The following is a 23186-nucleotide window of genomic DNA, read 5'->3' on the forward strand; positions in this document are numbered from 1 at the left end:
AGTATTGTCATCGACAGGTGTCTTTCAATTATTTATATATCATTTTAATGCTTCACTGTAAACACAAAATTTGTTTCGTTTTGCCACCGCAATTGTTGTATACCATGAAGGGCCATCTCTACACCACTCCAATAAGGCACCCCACCCTCTTCTCCGACACACCCTGTTAATCATAAAGTATGCATGAGAAGTGTGTAAGAGGGGTTAATTGGAGCAGGGTGGGGGCTAGTGCTTACTTCCAAATCATAATCGTTACTTATTCATTGTTTTATGAATTATATCTGTTCTAGTTACCCTTGCCGAAGGAGAGGGTATTGCATTTGGGTCCGTTTGTTTGTTTGTTTGTCTGTTTGTTTATCCACACAGAACTTTGGTGTTGTTGTCCGCAACCGCTTGTTGGATCGAGACAAAATTTTCACCACTGGAGCGCCGACTCAAGTAGAATGTTTTATTGATAATTATGACGTCATAGGCCATGTGGTACGGCAGCCATGTTGGAAAACGGAAAAATTTGAACCTCTGTATCTCTGAAACCGCAACAAGGAAAAAATTGAAACTTGGTGCATGGTAAGTACTCCTCATGGGGAATGATTTTTTTTTATGACACAATAGGTGCCTTTGTTATGACGTCATAATTGCATATGTAGAATGCTACATCCGATCAGTATGAAAATTTTTGAGGGTCATCTCGGGATAGAATGGTTCATAGAAAAAAAAAATTGATGACGTCATCGGTCACGTGAGCTATACTGGGGTTTTTTTTTGTTTGTTTGTTTTTAAACCTTCAAAATCTTCTTCTCTGAAGTGGTTGAACAGGTTGAGGTGAAGCTTTACACATATGACCGCCTACCCATGAAGAACAAATAGTTCACACATATGATGTCATCGGTAACGTGGTTTGGCAGCCATATTGGATTTACCTGAAAACCTATAAAAATCTTCTTCTCCAGAACAGCTGGATAAATCGAGGGGAAACCACATAAATGTTCCCCATGCCATGGGTGTACAAGTTTGTTGAGGAATAATTGATAGGTCACATGGTTTGGCAGCCATATTGGATTGAAGAAAATATTAAATTCTGTTTTCTCTGGAACCGCTTAATCATTCGACGTGAAGCTTCAAATTTATGATCTCGTAATGATGGGGGATACATGGTTTAAGTTTCAACTTGATTGGATGCATGGTCTGGCAACCAGAGTTATTTAATTTTTTGATATGGGTCTTTGGGGGGGGGAGGGGTTGTTTTTGTTTTTTTTGGATAGGGCTCACTTGGCTGTGCCTGGATGAGTTTGAAGATATAGGAGTAGCAGCTGATATGCAAATCCTATCCAGGTTCCTCCTGATGACTTCATCTTTGCTTTTTTGCTTGTTTGAGTTCCTTCTGATTATTCCAATGCAGGACTGTATGTGGTCTTCCATTTGATTCGACTTGAATTTATTTTAATCCCATTCTAAATTCAATTGCATAATAACTAGAATGGCACTCAGTAGAGTGCATACCTCCGCCATGCAATGCCTGATCCACAAGAACATGTCAGGCCCAATACATTTTTGAAACATCATGCTATGTATCGTTTTTGGCCCGATCTTTCAATGGTGACGAATCACTTTTAAAAAAAAAATCCCATATCCAGATCAAGATTCGGATCTTCACTAAAATCAAATCAATTCGTCCTTGCCACACACCCAACCTGTTCACCAAGTCTCATCCAAATCCGTCCAAAACTTTTTGAGATATCATGCTATATATCGGTTTCGCCCTATCTCTCAATGGTGAAGAATCATTAAAAATTTATCACATTCGGATCTTCACCAAAATTGAATCAATTCTTTCTTGTCACACACTCAACATGTCCACCAAGTTTCGTCCGAATCCGTCCGCAACTTCTTAAGATATCGTGCTATATATCGTTTTTGGCCCAATCTCTCAATGGTGAAGAATCACTGAAAACATTCTAGTCATCAGATCCGGATCTGGATCTTCACCAAAATCTAATCAGTTTGTCCTCGTCACACATCCAACCTGTCCACAAAATGTCATCCAGATCCTTCTTCAACTTTTTGAGATATCCTGCACATAGCAGGCAGACAGACAGACAGACAGACAGACAGACAGACAAACAAACAGAGAGGGGGTGAAAACCTAAGCTTCACATTTGGTGGCACAGGTAATAAAGAGAAATGTGAAAAAGTAGAAAGAAGTGTGAAAGGTACAAATAACATGAATGAGGGGTTCACCAGGGAACTTTGGGGATGGGCCAAAAAGGTGAACTTTTAATACAAAAGAAATGTTCTGATGAAAATACTAAGGAATAGTGCAAGTAACATGGATGTAATTCACCTGTGTGTATCTCTCACTCACACACACACACACACACACACACACACACACACACACACACACACACACACACACACACACACACACACACACACACACACACACACACACACACACACACACACACACACACACACTAGATCTTCCATGGAGACAGCCTCTCATCCCTACTGTTCTCCCTGGCATGAGCAAGGATGTGGATGAACCATAACGTCCAAAGAGGCAGGAGAAGTGACATATCTATTGTGCGTGGATGATCACACCAGACGACAAAAAACTGTCAGAAAAACTGAAATTGGTGAAGCAGTACTCCAACAACATTCAAATCGAATTTGGTTGAGACAAGTGTGCCAAGTACACATTCATGCAGGTTAACCAACAGCGGACAACATATAAAATTGACTAAGATACAACAATACAGGAACTAGAAAACGAAGCATCATACAAATACCTTGGAGTAGAAGAGGACCACCAAATATGTCACAAACAATTACCAAAGAATACCTACGTAGAACGAGGCTGACCCTGAAAACATTCCTTTCTACAAGAAACTAAACCAAAGCCATAAACCAACGAGCAGTACCAGTATTCCAATACGGCTGCGGAACAATAAACTGGCCACAAATGGAAATCAACAAACTAGATATCAAAACAAGGAAACTCCTCATCATCCACAAAATGTTCCACAAAAATCAGTACATCCCGAGAATGTACCAGCCGAGACGAGAAGGAGGTAGCGGCCTGATGGAGCTCAACCAAGTGCACAGAATAACAACTGTAGGATTGCTGAGTACGTGAAAAGTTCAAGTGTCTACCGAATCCAATGTGTCAGCAAATATGAGGGCAACAAACCAGAGAAAGCATCCCGAACCCGCTGAGCAAAAAATTTCCAAAGACAGGTGTGAATGGAAGATGTCACACATAAAAGAGAAACAGCAACGAATACAAACCCAACTCCAAGGGCACTCGGTAGAGCGCGTACCTCCGCCACGTAATGCCTGATCCACAAGAACATATCGTGCTATACAGCGGTAAATCGTTTTTGGCCCGATCTCTCCATGGTGAAGAATTACTTTAAAGATTCAATTAATCTCGTATCCAGATCCGGATTCGGATCTTCACCAAAATCGAATCAATTCGTTCTTGCGACACACCCAACTTGCCCACCAAATTTTGGCCAAATCCGTCCACAACCTTTTGAGATATCATGCTATATATCATTTTTAGCCCTATCTTTCAATAGTGAAGAATCACTTTAAAAATTCTAATCGTCGGATCCGAATTTTCACCAAAAATTAATCCGTTCGTCCTTGTCACACACCGAACCTGTCCACAAAATTTCATCTGGATCCGTCCACAACTTTTTGAGATATCCTGTACACTGACGCAGACAGACAGAAAGGGGTGAAAACATAACCCTTCACCTTTGGTGGTGGAGGTAACAATTGCAAAAAAAATAGAAACCAAGTAGAGGTACATTCAAAGTACACCGCCCCGTGCCAAATAAATAAATAACATATCCTCCGGCGCGCGACATTGCTGGGGTGCCTTCAGCACCCGGCGATGCCGTCATTTAGCACATGGAGACGGAATTGGGAGGGAGCAGTGTACAATAATGACTTGATTAAATTCATAATTAAAATAAATAAATAATGATCGTAAAATAATTAATTTATTAATCAATTGGCTAATAGCATACCAAAACCACCACTGTTTCATCCAAATCTATAACTTTTTGAAAATTAAGTGGTTAATCGAAAAATGAATAATTAATTGATTTATCAATAAATAAATGAAATAAAATACCCTTTATAGCGAAATCATTGTTCACTGTCAGGAGCGGTGTACAATAAAAATATAAATCGAAATAGCAACAGATATACAACGACAACTAGGAGAATGATAAAAGAGCAGGAAGGTATTAAAAAAAAAAAATAAAAGAGTTGGACAGATTGAGAATAGACAACGAAGGCTCATTGGAATGGTTAAGAAGTCAGCTCAACTGAGAAGGAGAACAAATCATTATAAATGTCCAACACCAAAGACATGACACCAATGGCTTGAAGAAAATGGTGGGATTGAGTCAATCGGACAGGTGTAGGTTCTGCAAGGTAGAAACAGAAAGTACGAACCACTTCCTATCGGGATGTAAAAAAAAAAAAACTCATGTCAGAACAGATGTACACACAATGGCACAACAAGGTATGGACAGTAATCCACTGGCACATCTGCAAAAACTTCAATATCCCAGTTCCAGAAAACTCATGGAAACATGAACCAAAAGCAATCACCCAGTGATTTTGCCTTAAACAACATAGAAATCAAGAAAATGGCCAAATACCAAGATCTCAAAAATGAAGTTAAAAGCTGAGGAATGCCAAAATTGTACCAGTGATTATTAGAGCAACGGGACTGATGAAAGAAGAACCTTACGGAGATCTTAAAAAAGATCCCTGGGAATATTACTACAAATTAACTGCAGTCGGAAGCTGTCTGGGGCTCGGTGACGATCCCCTTAAGATTCCTCGGAACAAAACTTTGAGAACAAAACTTCACACCTTTGTCCATGAATCATGATCCCTTACTGAAATGGAGGTGGATATTTTGGAAACCTGGGGAGGACTCCGTTTCACCTTCTGAAACCCACATATGGAGAAAACCAAACACACACACACACACACACACACCGATTACAATGGCCTCTGCCTTTTTGTCGAGGTTAATTACAGGGAGCCGTTGTGCTTTTCATGTTGAGATGGCTCTTAATGAGACACGGTTGTCAAAACGATGCCGTGGCTCCTGAAGGTAGTGAATGAACTTGTGTCGTGTCTTGGTAAATGTATTTATCGGTGTAACTTGCACCATATAATTTACTGTACTGTTTGCTACGATGAGTTCACGACTGTATGACCCTGCTCATATTCACCATCCACATGCCGTGCGTGCTGTTGAAATCTCGATGCATTTCGAGCTTCACCTCACATTTCCATTTTGCAGGTGACGTTTCGCACTCGGATTTACCACTGTAACATCAACAGTCATGGCATGATCTGCCTCGATATACTCAAAGACAATTGGAGTCCTGCACTTACCATTTCTAAAGTCCTGCTGTCCATTTGCTCCCTGCTCACCGATGCCAATCCTGGTAGGCTTGGAAAACATATTGGTCATTATTTATTTATGTTGCTCGTTGTCATATCCCAAAGTTTCCTTGTTGTTACCTCCGCCACCGAAGGTAGAAGGAGGTTATGTTTTCACCCGTCTGTCCGTTTGTTTGTAACTTGCAAAATCAAAGATTTTTCCAAGTATATTGGCCAGTTGATTCTGTTATTCTGTCTGTTTGTCAATCGCCTGCAGGTCACAATTCCAAACCTATTGTTATGAAACTTTACCAAGTTGTAGAGGTCGTCTCAACTGAGAGGCTGATTGATTTTGAGGTCAAAGGTCATCTTGAGGTCGGATTTCTAAAATCGTCCTTTTTTTTCATCCGATTGACTTGAAAGTTGAACAGGATTTGCATATTGCGTCACTGAATTAGGAAACTAACTATTTGAGGTCAAAAGGTCAAAGGTCAACTCAAGGTCAATCTTTTAAAATCATCAAATTTTAAACTGAAAAATCGTCAATTTTCATCTTATTAACTTGAGAGTTGAACAGGATTTACATAGTTCATCACTGAATTGGGAAAGGAACGATTTTTGAGGTCAAGGATCAACTCAAGGTCAAACGTCTAAAATCGTCAACTTTTCAACTGTAAAATTGTCAATTTTCATCCGATTGACCTGAGCTTTGATTAAGATTGTCAGTTTTAATCTTAATGAAAGTGACAATTTGATATAATCATGGCAACCTTTGGAGAGGGGGTGGATTTTGCGAGTATTGTGCTCTGCACAGTCTTTTTCTTGTTTGTTTGTGTGGAGCATATCTTTAAAAGTTTTGGACGGATTGAGATGAAATTTGGTGGGCACGTTGGGTGTGTGACAAGGACGAACTGATTTGATTTTGGTGAATATCCGATTACGGATCCGGATAGGAGAATGTTTGAAGTGATTCTTCACCATTGAGAGATAGGGCAAAAATCGATATCTCGCACATCTCAAGAGGTTATGGATGGATTCGGCTGAAACTTGGTGGACAGATTGTGTGTGTGACAAGGACGAACCAATCCAGTTTGGTGAAGATCCTAATTCGGATCTAGATACAATGATTATTTAATGGTCAAGTGATTCTTCACCACTGAGAAATAGGACCAAAAACTATACATAGCACAATATCTTTGCATGGATTCTAAAGAAACTCTGTGCACAGGTTGAATGTTTGGCAAGGACAAATTGATTCATTTTTGATGAAGATTTTAATCCAGATCCTGATCTGGATACGAGAATTTGTCAAGTGATTCTTCACCATTGACAAATGGGGCCAAAAACTATGTATAGCATCCATCCATGGATTGGGACCATATTCTGTGCAGAGCGTCGGTGCTGCAAAAGCAGTCTCCTGGGATATTGGGCACAATCCTGGACAGGTCACCACTCCAAGGCAGGATACCAGCAAGCTGGTACTCCTTTTTTTTTTGAACCCAAGACCCGAGGCTCCCAAACCCACCACTCGAGCCATTAAGCCAACACCAGGCATCATGTATAGTATGATATCGTAAAAAGTTGTGACAAAACTAGGTGGATGAGTTGGTTAGGTGACGAGAACACACCGATTCAATTTTGGTTAAGGTCCGGATTCAGATCTGACCTATCGGTGGGATACAAAATGTGAAATGTTCAGCCTGGTGGAGGTAAGTGCCTTTCCATTTCACCAAGTGCCGCTTTATGAGTGATTTTTCATTTTTATTTTATTTATTCTGATTTTTTTTTCCTCCATCTAAAATTTTGAACATGTTATGTAATGCCTGTGGGTGTATGTATATATATATATATACATATATATATATATATATATATATATATATATATATATATATATATATATATATATATATATATATATATACATATACAGTATATATTTGATGAAGGATAAGGGATGCTTTTCCAAATATGTCAAGGCAGTGTTCCTGCAACGACTGACCATGGCATCACGGAATACCTCCAAAAGGCAGGTGGCGGGCAGGTAATGGAATTAGGGGGCTTCCAGTTTTTTAATGAGGCTTGTATTTATTGGATCACATGAGACGCACCCTTTCCCAATGGAAGCGGAAAGGGAGGGTGACTTTCAGTTGGAAGGTGCCATCCCAACTTGGTCAAATATTTTTGTTGTACACACCAGCGTCGGTAGTGTAATGGCTGAGGCGTCTCACTGAGTCTGGGAGGTCAGTGGTTCAAACCCCAGTTTAGTTATGCAAAAAAACTATAAATAGGACATGCTGATGCTCAGCATTTTTAAGGATCGAGCATGGACAAACAACCATAGGTTGGCAATAATATGGACCTTGAACTGGGCATCCCATTTGCCAGCATTAGTTTGTGGAGGATAAAGTTCCCACAGTGTCTTTTGTGAGTAGGAGAGCGATTGCTGGCACCCTGAACCAATTCAAATTCCTGCTCTAAACTAAAGGGGGGGAACTTTATCGGCGGCACTCCCACAACCTTGCGGGGATTGATAATAATCCGCAGTGATGTGCTACATATGAACACAACCTGAGGTTGTTATAGCATCACAAGACGCATTACTGTAACTAACGCAGGATACCAGCAAGCTGGTATCCTGCGTGTATATATATATATATATATATATATCCCAAAGTTTCCTTGTTGTTACCACCTATGTAAACATATGGGGGCCACCTATGTAATATATACAAGGCCACCTATGTACTAAATTATGCTTCAATTCCTAAGATCTTATTTTCATTGTTGTGCAAAGCACAAGACAGGGATCAGATTCAGTGAAGAAACATCTGGAAAAATTAAGGGCTGATTAAGCTCCAGGGCCGGAGACAATGCATCCACGAGTATTGAGAGATAATATGCATCTTCAACAGTTCATTGGAGTCAGGACAGGTACCAGAGGATTGAAGAGTAGCAAGTGTAACACCATTGCTTAAGAAAGGATCCAAAGAAGAATTGGGGACCTATAGACCTGTGAGTTTGGCTTCAGTTGTGGGGAAGGTGTTGAATATGTTAATTAAAGATTGCACAGGGAACCACTTGAATAATTTCAAGATAATTAAAGGTAGCACAGACTTATTAAAAGGAGATCTTTAACAAATATGTTGGAGTTCGTTGAGGCAGTTTCTGATTGGGTGGATGGGGGAGGTGTAGTGGACATCGTATATCTGGATTTTAAGAAGGCATTTGATAAGGTACCATATCGGAGGTTGTTAGCCCAGGTGAAGGCTTGTGGAGTGACTGGTCAGGTAGTTAATTGGATTCCAAACTGGCTGAGTGGTCGGAAGCAAAGAGTGGCTGTGAGTGGGAGGATGACTTGCTGGGAGGATGGAAGTAGCGGGGTACCTCAGGGATCAGTACTCAGACCATTACTATTCATTATTTACATCAGCGTTTTGGAGAATGGGGTAAAGAGTAAGCTTTCCAAATTTGCGGATGACACAAAACTTGGAGGTAAGGTGGATAGCAGAGAGGGGTGGTGATCAGATACAGGAAAATATTGATACTTTGAGAAATTGGGCAAAAGATGGACAGATGAAGTTTAGCATAAAGAAATGTAAGTGGTGGGGATTGGTAAGAATGAAAATACGGATTACATACTGCAAGGGCAGACTTGGAGCATGTCACACTGGAGACGGAGAAGGAGGAGAAGTGGATCTTTGGGTTGTAATATATATGGGGGGAGGGGGGTGGGGGCAATATGCAGACGGCACAATGCCCGGCAGGCATAGGTAAAGCTTGCATGGTTTTAGGTTTTATCTGTAGGGGGATGAATTATAAATCAAAAGAGATAGTGGTAACACTTTATAGAAATTGTGAGGCCTCATTTGGAATATTGTGTGTAGTTCTAGTTGCCACCTCTCAGGAAGGACATAGCTGCCACAGGCAGGACCGAGCTCGACTATGCTATGTGGAGCGCTTGAAAGAGACAGGACTTTCCACATTAGAAAAGAAGTGATTATGAAGGGGTTTCATGGAGATGCTTAAGATAATGATAATGAAGGATAAGGACAAAATATGTGCAGAAGAGTTTTTCAGCAGAATAGACAGTGATAGGACCAGAGGCCATACATAGCCTGAGAGGAAAGATATGGCAAGGGTTGTTCAGTGAGGGAATGGTTACTGTCTGGAGTGGTCTCCCGAGAAAGGTAGTGACAACAGAAAGAGGATATAGGTTTATTAGAATCGGCATTACATCGGTATCTCGATGCATTGGAGATGGAGAGGTACAGGGACATTGACATGACCTGTAGGTAGCTTGCATGGACTTGGGTGATGGTAACTGGTAACTGGTATTTAGTGTAGTGCAGGCATGATGGGCCAAATGAACTCCTCCTGTGCCAAAATTCCTCGTATATCTCTTTCTGTTCTCCAGCTGATCCTCTTGTGGGGAGCATTGCCAAGCAATACTTGACCAACCGCAGTGAACACGACAAGACTGCTCGCCAGTGGACGCTACGCTATGCCACGTAATATGTGCAACCCAGGCTTCATTTCATGGATAGCTTTGCTTTTCCCTTGTATAACCCCCTCGTTATGCTTTGGTTTAAAACAATCAGAATGAAATTATTTGACTCGATTATTGAAGATCTTGGTTTAGCAACAGCAAGCTAAATTTAATGGGGGGGGGGGTGGTTTGCGACACAGAACTTGCCTAAGTGAACCCAAACAATGCAGTCCACCATATTTTATTTTTATTTCATTCAAAGGAAAGTTTTGCTTGTCTGCAGAATTTTAAAGTTCCTTTGTCCATGATCTGAAATTAATATTTTTTTTTAGAATTCTTTGTAAATGATGAACATTCATCATGTTTTAGTTTTTGTTTTTAAGAAGGGGGATTGAACAGGTGTACCTCCATGGAAACTATCCAAATTCCTTACAACGTGCCTTTATTTCCAAGCTGCCTCCTTAGATTCTGAGGACACACAAGTTTAAATGATTGTAATGTGACGGACGTTAAGCAAAGATAGTTTTACCTCAAAAAACACACACACAAAAAACAAATACTGCGTTGTCCCGCTTTTCCCTTTCCCACCATAACAATCTGCATTTTTTTCCTTCCAAGTTGAAAACTATTTTCAGTGAACTTGCTTTTTCCTTGACTTTTATTTTTTTGAATGGTTTGCTCAAACTTGAGTGCCTCGAACTTTCACTTGCAGCTTTAACTTAACAGTTTGATTGTTCCACTGAAATCATGTCTTGCTCCTGTTGTTCTGCGCCCATTTTCGTGGAAACTTGTATCGCCCACCGAGTGATTGAACCGGTGTAATCTCTCGATTTAAGTCGAGTCAATTTGAGTCGAGAATAGTTTGCCATTTACACTGTAAAATCGGTCTCGTGTTGCATTAAGTGAAAGTAATTGTTGTTCAAGTATCTACTGTTCCATGAAATTTAATTTTTGGATCCCTTGGGATGTCGCATGCAGAGAGTGCATCAAGCAAGTGTCTCAGGATGGAAATTGTCATTTCATTCGTTAGTAAAAATGTTATCGCTTTTTTTTTCCCCTGTGTTAAACTAAATGGCATTTTGATGTTTTTGTTTTTTTTTCAATATTTATATATTATAAATATATATTTAAAATAAGCGTGGGCTTTTCTGGGTTGAGTTTCCTGAATTGGTAGCATTACTATGGGGCAAACTGCTTTGTTGTTGTTGTTATTATTATTGTTGTTTAGGGACTTAGTACGGTATATGCCTCCTGTTGGATCTTTTTTTTAAGTTTATTTGGTGGAGGTGTTTAGAATCTGACTTTGATACTAACGAAGGAGCAAACTAGTTCTTTTTCTCTTTTTTTATTTTATTTTTTTGTTGTTGTACAAATTGCAAAAGGGACATCATCTTTTTTTCTTCCTTTTTTTTTTTTTTTTTTTTCCAAAGTTTCATTGCTTCAGCACTCATTCTCAAAAATAGAACAGCTATTTCCTCTACAGCTTTTGAAACCACATGACTTTGTCAATACGTCACATCCAGCAGCTTTTTATTTTATTTTAATATTTTGTTAATTTTATTTCCTTTGTTTTAGAAGTGACTGGTGTGTGAGAATCTTGATTAAAATTCAAAATGTTTTATTTCTGGACACATATATGAGAATGGTGTTTGCATACAAAACAACACGCCACTTTTTGGTACCCAAGGTCCACTAGCAATGAGCAAATTGAAGGCCAGCCAAATAATTAAATCCAGAAAAATGGGATGAAAAAAGGCATTATTTTTTAAATAACATATTAGTCACAGTTTAACCGGGCGTAGTGGCGTGCGCCTGTAATCCGGCTACTCGGAGGCTTGGGTTGGAGGATCGCTTGAGGACGGGAGCTCTGCTCTGCGTTGGGCCTGCATTGGGCTCTGAGAGGGTGCATGGCAGCCCAGAATCATGGCGAAACCCAATCCTTATCCCTGTGTCGTAAGAGGCGACCAGGGTTGCGTCAGGAAGGGCATCCGGCGTAAAACCTGTGCCAAATCAGTATGCGGATCATAACGGATGATCCGCTGTGGCGACCCTTAACGGGAGCAGCCGAAAGAAGAAGAATATTAGTCACAGTTTGTCAGGCATCTGTTCCTTTTTGGAAGAAGTAATGTCATGAAGAAAGCACGATTGTAATCCTTTAAAAGTCCAATTTTCCCTTCATCTGGCACAGACTTGGACAGAGCTTAATGGCAAATGAAGTTATGATAAACTCAATCTTGACTGGACAAGATCTTTCAAATATATTTTGCTTCGAACTTGCTGATGGAAATACATTAGATCCCTTGACCATGATCATTATTGCCAGCTTTTCACACTTTATACAACAGTGCAAAAGTCTCGTCCCATTCCAGTATGACAAGATAAACACAAAGGTTGCATTTGAATCAACTTTTATTCCTAACACAGAAGTGTCACTTTGCTTTGATTGAAGCATTATGTTCCTGTAAATTTTTGTTGTTAATGTTTTGGGAATCTCACACAAGTGCTGTTTCTGTTACTTGCCTTCACTCGAATAAAGCTTTTCATTATGTTTGTACATTGAATATATTAACTTTAAATTTAGTTTCAAGTAGGGCCTCTATGCAAGATTTTTTTTTTAGTTCACTTGAACGGATGGAAATGTCGTCGTCATTCGTGTTCAGACTGCAGCACGCAGCTGTAGGTTAGCATCAGTTCTTACAGGGACATGGGGGTGCCGCTGCAAGTTGGAGATTACCTAGGGTGCCAGCGATAGATGGGACGCCCGGTTTCTCGTCCATCTGACGAACGGCACACAGCACTAGATTTAGGGGCAGGCGGCCTTCTGGTGTGCTGGCCTCAGGGGGTGCCGGCTGATGGGCTTGGGGTGTGCCTCCCACAAAGCTACAAGGAAACTTGGTTCAGGAGGAGGCCATTTAGACCATCATACCTGCATGACACCAACACCAGATTAAATTAATCCATTCAATTAACGACTTTATTTAATTTGGGGAGTGGGGGGAGGGGGGGATAAGAAAAGTGTGGCAGGCTCAGGGACATCATCAGGGTGGTAAAAATGCTACTGACAAATCCTACCAATATGTATGTACCCTTCTGTCTCCAATGCTTCAAGGTACAGGTAGTGGACAAAAAAAATGGAAATACCAATGTAAAGTCACTTAATAAGGTGTTGGGCTTCTATGTGGCTGGTACGGCCTGCATGCGCCATGGCATAGAGTTCACCAGCATCTGGAATTCTGCAGGAGAGATGAAACATCATTCTTCCACGAGAAAGTCAATTAACTCACACCTGTTTGAGGGAGGTGGAAAACGCTGTCTCAGGTGTTGTTCCAGAATAGCCCATAAATGCTCGAATGGGTTCAAATTTGCTGATTCAGAAGGCCATGACATATGGATAAACATCATTGTCATGCTCATGAAATCATTGGGTGACCACACGTGCTCTGTGGATGGGGGCATTGTTATCCTGGAAGACACCCCTCCCAGCAGGAAATAAATTCTGCAACACGTGATGACGATGATCACTCAGCACCATTAAGTAGTGATTGGCATTGACCTTGCCCCCAAAGGGAATGACTGCACCCTGACATGCCAGGAAAATGCACCCCACAACATTACAGAATCACCAGAACTCTTCACTGTTGGAGCCAAGCACTCAGGGTTGAAGAGTTCTTTTGGTTTGCGCCACTCATGCACTCATCGATTTGTCGACAACAAGGTGAAAGATGATTAATCTTTCCAAATCACTTTTCTCCACTGCTCGGTAGTCCATTGCCTATGTTCTTCACACCACTGGACTTGCAAACATGGATTGCCAGGTGTGATGAGCAGTTTGTGCACTGAAACCTGACTATGGTTTTTCTGATCTGCGGAGTTCTTGGTGGACCATTTTTTTTTTTTTTATTAAACTGGCTACTCTCACCCCTGGTTGAAATTTAGTCAATTGATCTGCACTTGCTCGCCTACTTTGCCTTGCACCTTAAATTAATGCACGGATATCACGATCCTGAAGTATGCGCTTCCGCCTCCTGTTGCCCTTTAGTGAGGATGCCTTTCTCTCGGAATTCCATACTGACATCACCCGCTGACCTGCATTCAATAAATTTATTTATTTATATTTCTCATTCATCCTGGTGCTTCTAGCTAACAACGTTCCCCGAACTAGCTCTTGCTCGTCATCCCTTAAATAATGAACGTTCCTTTTAACTACATGTAGCTAAATTAACTACGTCCCCCCGCCATGATCAATGTATGTCCTTGTCTCCATTCTTCCAACCAATTTCCAAACTAATTCCCCCTCCCTGTAACTTGTGTTCTTGGGCCCCCCATTGATGGCCACTTCTAATGCCCCCAAGGAGTGATTTATCCTGACACGACCCCCTTCTTCTAACCAATCTATTGTTTTCTCATGCTAATTTATTCTTACACCATCACCCCAACCTATCTATTGTTTTCTAATGCTCATGAAAGCTAAATTTTTTTGATACTACTACCCCCTCCTCTAACCTATCGATTGCTTTCTAATGCTCCTTTGCCCCGTAAGCACTACTTCTAGTGCTCTCATTGCCAAAATTATTTTTAAACAACATCCCCCCCCCTCCTCAAACTTATCTATTGCTTTCTAATGCTATTGCTCACTAATGCTAATTTATTTTTACACTACCAACTCCTCCTCTAACCTATCTATTGCTTTATTATACTCCTTTACCCTGTAAGAGGGGGGGGGTTGTTCACTCGTACCCCCATTCGGGCTCTCTACTCCCTACTCTCATGAATGATCCCCCTCCACGCAGGTGCTCAGCAGCGCATCTGTCACCTGTCAATTGATCCAAATGCTTTTGCTGGTGTGCGGAGATTTCCCACGTGAAATCCCCATGTGTCTGACATGCCCACTGCGTATGCTGCGAAAGTTCACGCCTTCTGCTCACTGTGAGCTTCGTGGCTATCCCCTGGCGGTGCTTACCATGCTCACTTTTCCACCATTCTTGCACATGATCCATACCACAGCCTTTCTCACTCTGCTTACATACCCGGGCCATCCAGCAGTCTTTACACCGTCTATGCACACAAGCTATCCCAGTGTGTTTCACGCACCACTCATTCACACGATAGACTCCACAGTCCTCTTTCTCACTCACTCTCTCATCCCAGGCTCACGCTCACTCCTTCCATGCACAGGAGCTGTCCCAAAGCTGCTTCCACTCGTGCTGGGAATCTTGTGAGCACCACTCGCGTTTCACAGCACATTGGGCCTCGGCCATCGGCTCCCATGGGAAAAAATTTCCAGACCAAATTTTATTTTCAGTCCCATTTACTTGCTCCCCCTCTAGCCGTCCTCGCACTGATTATAATTTATCCGGTGTGGAGCAATTACATGGCAGCTCATTTGAAGCCATTATCACTTCGCGGATTTGTTTGTGCCTGGGCGGTTTGCCCAGCACGGAGTGCACACACTCTTAGATACACCGTTCCTCGCACGCCGAGGCTCGCGGGGCCGGCGTGGTTTCCAAAATGATTTTCTCATCCTCTGGAGGCTCACACTTCCTCTCAGTTAACCTAACTGGCACTGTTCGGCCTCTAGGGTTTCGAACCCCACACGCTGGCCCTTGTGGGACCAACACTGAGCAAACCCCCTGGATCTGGAGGTGTACTACACCTGGCGACCTGGGGAACTCACCCCGCTCGTCTGTCCATTTGATTAACCCTATTTGGGTCGGTGGCGCGCCCTGTACCCCCTCGCGCATTCCTCCATGTTTATCCATGCCCATGCTACACACACCATGTTGCACTCACACTTGGTGCCCGTAGCACCCCAAGAAACCCAGCAGGGGCTGCTTGCAGCCTATGTTAATATCTGCAAAGCGTTCTGGAGGGTTCTTGGTCTTCGTGGGGTGCCACCAACATCGATCAATCTGATGTCTGAACTATACTCTGGTACTGAGAGTGCTGTGAGATATGGTGAACCCATCTCTGACTTATTTCCAGTTGCGACTGGAGTTTGTCAGGGGTGTGTACTGACCCCCACAATTTTCAGCACTTGTGTAGACTGGATTCTGCGGAGGATGTCTGAGAGATCAAGCTGCGGTTTATCGTTTGGGAATGTCAAGATCTCTGAACTTGATTTCGCAGATGATGCAGTCATCTTTGCAGAGACTCTGGATATCCTTTTGGGGGCCCTAGAGGTGCTGAATGAGAATTCGGAGCCACTGGAATTACAGGTTTCCTGGGTCAAAACTAAGATCTAGGCTTTCACCGACATCTTGGATGGTGCTGTCTCGTCTGTACCTGTTTGTGGTGAGGATGTTGAGGTCATGGAGAGATTCACTTACCTTGGCAGTGATATTCATGTCTGCTGGCTGTGAGCCAGAGGTTAATAGATGGCTCGGTTGGGCCTCGGGAATCGTGGATTCACTGGATCATGGGGTGTGTCGCTGTCGGTACCTGTGCAGGAGGACGAAAGTCCGAGTCGTCAGGCCCTTGGTGCTTCCAGTCTTACTCTTTGGATGTGCGACTTCGACTCTGACCAATGATCTGAGACGGAGACTTAATCCCTTTGGTACTAGGACTCTTCGAAGAATCCATGTCTATCGCTGGTCGGACTTTGTGTCCAACGAGCAGTTGCTGAAAGAGACTGAAATGAGATTTGTTACCTGCATCGTCCGTGAGCATCAGCTGCAGCTGTATGGACATGTGGCTCATTTTACTGACGTTGATCCTGCTCACCATGTTCTCTCAGCGAGGGAACCTCATGAGTGGAGGAGGCCAATGGGCCAAACACGTGCCTCGTGGTTGCAGCAGATTGATCGGCATCTCAAGGAGATGGGGATGGGCCAGGTATCTGCCTGGGGATGGCCAGATGGAGGCCCCTGGAATATTGGCAGAAAGTGGATGCTGCGGCGTGCTGCTCCAGCACATGCTCCAATACCTGACCTGACCTGGATGGATTACTGCCTCACTGGTTAGCATACTGGATCGATTACTGGTTAGAATACTGGTTGAAATACTGCCTTACTGGATAGATTACACGATAGATTACACAATAGATTACTGGATATATTACTTGATAGATTACTCGATACATTTCTAGACAGATTACTCCATGAATTACTCGATACATTTCTAGACAGATTACTCCATGAATTACTCGATACATTTCTAGACAGATTACTCCATGAATTACTCGATACATTTCTAGACAGATTACTCCATGAATTACTCGATACATTTCTAGACAGATTACTCTACAGATTACTCCATGAATTACTGGATAGATTACTCGATAGATTACTGGATACATTACATGATAGATTACACGATAGATTACTGGATATATTACTTGATAGATTACTCGATACATTTCTAGACAGAATACTCGACAGATTACTCCATGAATTACTCGATACATTTCTTGATAGATTATTCGACAGATTGCTCCATGAATTACAAGATAGATTACATGATAGATTACTGGATACATTTCTAGACAGATTACTCGACAGATTACTCCATGAATTACTGGATAGATTACTTGATAGATTACATGATAGATTACTGGATACATTACATGATAGATTACACGATAGATTACTGGATAGATTACACGATAGATTACTTGATACATTTCTAGACAGATTACTCGACAGATTACTCCATGAATTACTCGATACATTTCTTGATAGATTATTCGACAGATTGCTCCATGAATTACTCGATACATTTCTTGATAGATTATTCGACAGATTGCTCCATGAATTACAAGATAGATTACACGATAGATTACTGGATACATTTCTAGACAGATTACTCGACGGATTACTCCATGAATTACTCGATACATTTCTAGACAGATTCCTTGACAGATTACTCGACGGATTACTCCATGAATTACTCGATACATTTCTAGACAGATTCCTCGACAGATTACTCCATGAATTACTGGATGAATCACACGATAGATTACTGGATACATTTCTAGACAGATTACTTGACGGATTACTCCATGAATTACTCGATACATTTCTAGACAGATTCCTCGACAGATTACTCCATGAATTACTGGATGAATCACACGATAGATTACTGGATACATTTCTAGACAGAGTACTCGACAGATTACTCCATGAATTACTGGATGAATGACACGATAGATTACTGGATACATTTCTAGACAGAGTACTCGACGGATTACTCCATGAATTACTCGATACATTTCTAGACAGATTCCTCGACAGATTACTCCATGAATTACTGGATAGATTACTTGATAGATTACTGGATTGCCTTATTGGATAGATTACGGTATTCCTGCATGGATTTCTCGGATTACTCGATGGATTCTGAGATGGATTACTCAATGGATTCTGAGATGGATTACTAGAGAGATTACTCTATGGATTACTGGATTGCCTTATTGGATAGATTACTGTATTCCTGGATGGATTTCTCCGATTACTCAATGGATTCTGAGATGGATTACTGGAGAGATTACTCTGGATTACTGGATAGATTACTGGATTGCCTTATTGGATAGATTACTGTATTCCTAGATGGATTTCTCCGATTACTCAATGGATTCTGAGATGGATTACTCGATGGATTCCTCGATGGAATACTGGAGAGATTACTCTATGGATTACTGGATTGCCTTATTGGATAGATTACTGTATTCCTGGATGGATTACTCGATGGATTCTGAGATGGATTGCTCGATGGATTACTGGAGAGATTACTCGATAGATAACAAGATAGATTACTCAATGGATTACTGGATAGATTACTTGAAAGGTGACTCGATGGATTACTCGGTACATAGACGAAGAAGGGACGGTCCTAGCTAAACCCACAAAATGCATGTATCCCTCAGACCTCTTAGCCACAGGGAGGGAAAGCTAATTCATGACAGTCAAACAGAAGACCAAAGAAAGAACCCAAAGAAGTAAAGAGCAAAGATGAGTCATCAGGAGGAACCACGATGGGATTCGGGTTTCAGCCGCGACTCCGCAACCCTCAAACCCATCCAGGCGAGCCTTACAGAATAACTTCTGCAAGAATTCACTTATCCTTTGCGAGATAGATAAAGAAAGAGAGGAACAGAAAGTAAAAGAGATGAAAGAGAAGAAAAAGCAAGAATTAGAATGAATAAAGAGAATTGTGAAAAAAAAATTAGAAACAAGTGTGAAAAGAATAAAGATGGCGGGAAGAACCCGAATCGATAGATTTCAACAGTTACTCCCCAAGTTCAAATGCGTCAACATGTACAAGCTGTCAGCGGGGAAGCACAATCCACACAGCATCAGGATATGGTACAAACATAATCAAACAGATGACCAAAGAAAGAACCCAAAGAAGTAAAGAGCAAAGATGGAGTCATCAGGAGGAATCAGGATAGGAATCGGGTTTACTGGTTAGAACACTGGATTCTGAACATGTACGTTTGCATGAATAACCAGTTCATAATCATACATAAGAGTTGTCAAGATAAGCAGTAGATAAGATAAGAAGAGACTCTGCATTCTACACCACATTTGGTCCTTGAAGGTTTCCCATTTTTCTGATGCTGATTGTCTGATTGTCTGATTGTTCGTCTCCCAATCTACATCACCCAACTCTCTCCTCATATCCTCAAGGTTTGCCTCCTAAAATCTAATAGCCTTTCCACACCATCCTGAACTCTAACCCTGAACAGAATCTTTGCACACACAAAGTTATGGTCACTTGCTCCGAAATGCTCACTTGGGATTGTTAGTTAAAAGGTCGAACACCACACTCCCACACGTAGGCTAATCTACAAAGTTAGTTAAAAAGCAATCCTGGAATAAAATTAGGAAATCCTCAACCGCTCTGCCCTTTCCCTGTTCCTGGACCCAATCTATCTCTGGCAAGTTAAAATCCCCCATCATCAATACTCTTCCCTTACCACGTGCCCTTTTGCATTCTTCATGTACACCTCCTTCCTCCTCTTCCTTGACACCGAAAGTCGTCGAAAAGCATCCTACCAGTATCTTACAGTTTTTACAATCTATAATCTCTACCCATACAGAATCAGGTCAGGTCAGGTATGGGAGCATGTGCCGGAGCAGTGCGTCACTGCATCCACTTTCCGCCGGTACTCCAGGGGCCTCCGTCTGGCCATCCCCCAGGCAGATGCCAGGCCCATCCCCATCTCCTTGAGATTCTGATCAACCTGCTGCAACCACGAGGCACGTGGTCGGCCCATTGGCCTCCTCCACTCACGAGGCTCCCTTGCTGAGAGAATCTGGTGAGCAGGATCAGCATCAGGAAAACGAGCCACATGTCCATACAGCCGCAGCTGACGCTCACGGACAATGCAGGTTACAAATCTCATTTGAGTCTCTCTCAGCAACCGCTCGTTGGACACAAAGTCCGACCAGTGATAGCGAAGGATTCGCCAAAGCAACCTGGTACCAAAGGAATGAATTCTCCGTCTCAGATCCCTGGTCAAAGTTCAAGTCTCACATCCATAGAGGAAGACTGAAAGCACCAAGGACCTGAAGACTCGGAGTTTCATCATCCTGCACATGCACCGACAGCGCCACACCCCATGATCTCATGAATCCATGACTCCCCAGGCCTGACCCAGATGTCTATTGACCTCTGGCTCACAACTAGCAGAGACATGAATACCACTGCCAAGGTAAGTGAATCTCTCCGTGACCTCAACATCCTCACCACAAAGAGGTACAGACAAGGTTGCAGCATCCAAGATGTCATTGAAAGCCTGGATCTTAGTTTTGACCCAGGAAACCCAGAATCCCAGTGGCTCAAACTCCTCATTCAGCACCTCGACGACCCCCAAAAGGATATGCAGAGTTTCCGAAAGGATGACTGCATCGTCTGTGAAATCAAGGTCAGAGATCTTGACATCCCCAAACGATGCACCGCATCTTGATCTCTCCAACATCCTCCCCAGAATCCAGTCCATACAAGTGCTGAAAAGTGTGGGGGCCAGTAAACCCCCCTGATGACCTCCAGTAACAACTGGAAATAAGTCGGAGATGGTATCACCACATCTCACCGCACTCTCCGCACCAGAGTATAGTTCAGACATCAGATTGATCAGTTTTGGTGGCACCCAATGAAGACCCAGAATGCTCCAGAGGACAACCCAATTCACTGAATCAAATGCTCTACAGAGATCAACATAAGCTGCAAGCAGCCCCTGCCGAAACTCTTGTCTGCGTTCGGTGAGGACCCAAAGAGCAAGGATACGGTCAATCGTTGACCTCTTTGGTATAAGCCTGACTGCTCTGGACGCTGATGGTCAAGCAGATGGTGGCGAAGCCTATCAATAATTATTGTCATTATAATTATCCGAGTAATCTATCAATTATTGTCATTATAATTATCCGAGCAAAGATCTTGCCTTGCACTGAGAGCAGCGTCGCTCTTCGATAGTTGTTGCAGTCCTGGTGATCATCCTTCCCTTTCCAGAGAGGGACAACAAGGCCCCTCTTCAGGTCATTTGGGATGATGCCTGTGTTCTAAGCAGAGCACAGAACTGCATGCAACGACACGAGTACCGCATTTCCACCAGCCTTGAGAAGTTCAGCCTGCATGCCACAGATCCCAAGAGTTTAACCCTGTTCTTTTTCTGGTTTTCATCAATGATCTCTCTGACTCTGGAAAATCCTCTATCTCATTGCTGATGACTCCACCCTCTGCCGTACCATCTGTCATCCGTCAGATCGGCAAGCAGCAGCTTCTTCACTCTCTGCAGATTTGGGTAAAATCACAAACTGGTCCGACATGTGGAACATGTCTTTCAATCCGGACAAATCTCACACTCTCACGATGTCTCTCCGAAAGGACCATTTGGAAAACCCCCCCATCCACTTTCTCAACAATCCTCTGGAAGAAGTCCTTTCTTTCAAGCTTCTGGGTCTCACAATCTGCCACGATCTTTCCTGGGAAAGCGACATTTCCAACCTCGCCTCCAAAGCCAGTCGCCGACTGGGAATCCTCCGTCGTGCAAAGTCTTTCCTCGGTCCACCTGAGCTCCTGACCACATACAAAGTTTTCGTTCGCAGCCTGATGGAGTACTGCTCTCCCCTCTGGGCTGGTGCTCCTGCATCTTACCTTTCTCGGATTCACGCTGTGGAAACAAGAGCATTTCGGATCATTGGTATCTCCCGCGATGAGGCAGAGTCTTTGGTCCTCTCACTCTCTCACCGCAGGCAGGTCAGTGGTCCTTCTGTCTTCTGCCATCTCCTCTCCGGTCTCGCCCCCCCCCCCCCTGCTCTGTCTGCGATTTTTGTCTCCACCATATTACTGCAGGACGCTCAAGGTCCGCCAACAATCCCCTTCTGGTAAAACTACCAAAATCACGAATCACTGCTCACCTTTGCTCTTTCATGCCTCTTTTTTCCTGCCTTTGGAATAAACTCCCTCACTCTGTTCAATCCCATTCTTCCCTCCAGGCCTTCAAAACAGCTGTTTAGCACCACCTCTTATCATCTCCCATCCAAATCCTCGATCTTTTCTACCCCCGTTAATCCACCCCAAACCGACCTCCTTCAAATTCCCTGCTTTCCTTCCTGAAAGTCATGCCAATCTTGTACACCCCCTGTTCCCTGCCCCATCCCTCTCCCTTCCACAGATCTGTCACTGTTTCTCATTGTTTTGTCTTTCCCACTCCCGCCCCTCTCGTCTCATGCCCCCCTTGCTGTGCGTTGTTTCTCTCTCATCGGAGCCTCGACAAAGTATACAAAAAAAAAAAATTCAACCGGTTCACCGCAGCCTATGTTTCCACAAACAAAGGTGGATCACAGTTGATTGGAGGGTCAACAATAGGGATAGTAACACCCCTGACGTCCAACTCGACAGCTGGTAGATCAGCCTGGAACAGCCGCTCAAAGTACCCGGCCCAGCGGTCCTTCACTTCAGACTCCTCCGTCAAGAACCCACTACCCTCCCCTCTAATTGCAGTACATTGGCGGATGGGCTTAGAGGAACGCAATACGTGAATTGCCCTGTAAGCAGGACGAGTATCACTTGACCACAGGTGATGCTGTGCACCCGCACAGATTCCTCGCACATAGGCTCCTTGTCCTCCCTCAGTGCATGTACAGTTTTACACCTCAACTCCCTGAACATCTCAGCTCTGCCATTCAGCCTGGCCCTGGAACTGATAAATGTTATCCGGTGTCCTTTGAGAGACAAATTCTTTCTTCACCCTTCGGTGAATTCCAAGACATCCACCGGCAACGTCAAGGACGGTGGTCTTGAAGGCACTCCACAACTATTGAGGATGTCCCTCCAC

General features: G+C 42.8%; 1 protein-coding gene across 2 annotated transcripts in view; it reads left to right on the forward strand.

Annotated features, from left to right (window-relative positions):
• The window catches only part of LOC147032396 (ubiquitin-conjugating enzyme E2 E3-like), a 42303-nt gene that overhangs the window by 16948 nt on the left and 2169 nt on the right, over window positions 1–23186 (forward strand). Inside the window, exons 5-6 of one of the 2 annotated variants that reach the window (XM_085869995.1) lie at window positions 5339–5486; window positions 9839–12464. In XM_085869995.1, the coding sequence (XP_085726121.1) occupies window positions 5339–5486; window positions 9839–9936 (246 nt within the window). In that variant the 3' untranslated portion in view covers window positions 9937–12464. Of the gene's footprint in view, window positions 1–5338; window positions 5487–9838; window positions 12465–23186 lie in introns of those variants that run through there. The other variant, XM_085869996.1, reaches the window with a different exon arrangement.

Source organism: Eptatretus burgeri, chromosome 2 (genome assembly GCF_056783735.1).
Source record: "Eptatretus burgeri isolate ZD-2024b chromosome 2, Ebu_testis_v1, whole genome shotgun sequence".
Lineage (NCBI taxonomy): Eukaryota > Metazoa > Chordata > Myxini > Myxiniformes > Myxinidae > Eptatretus > Eptatretus burgeri.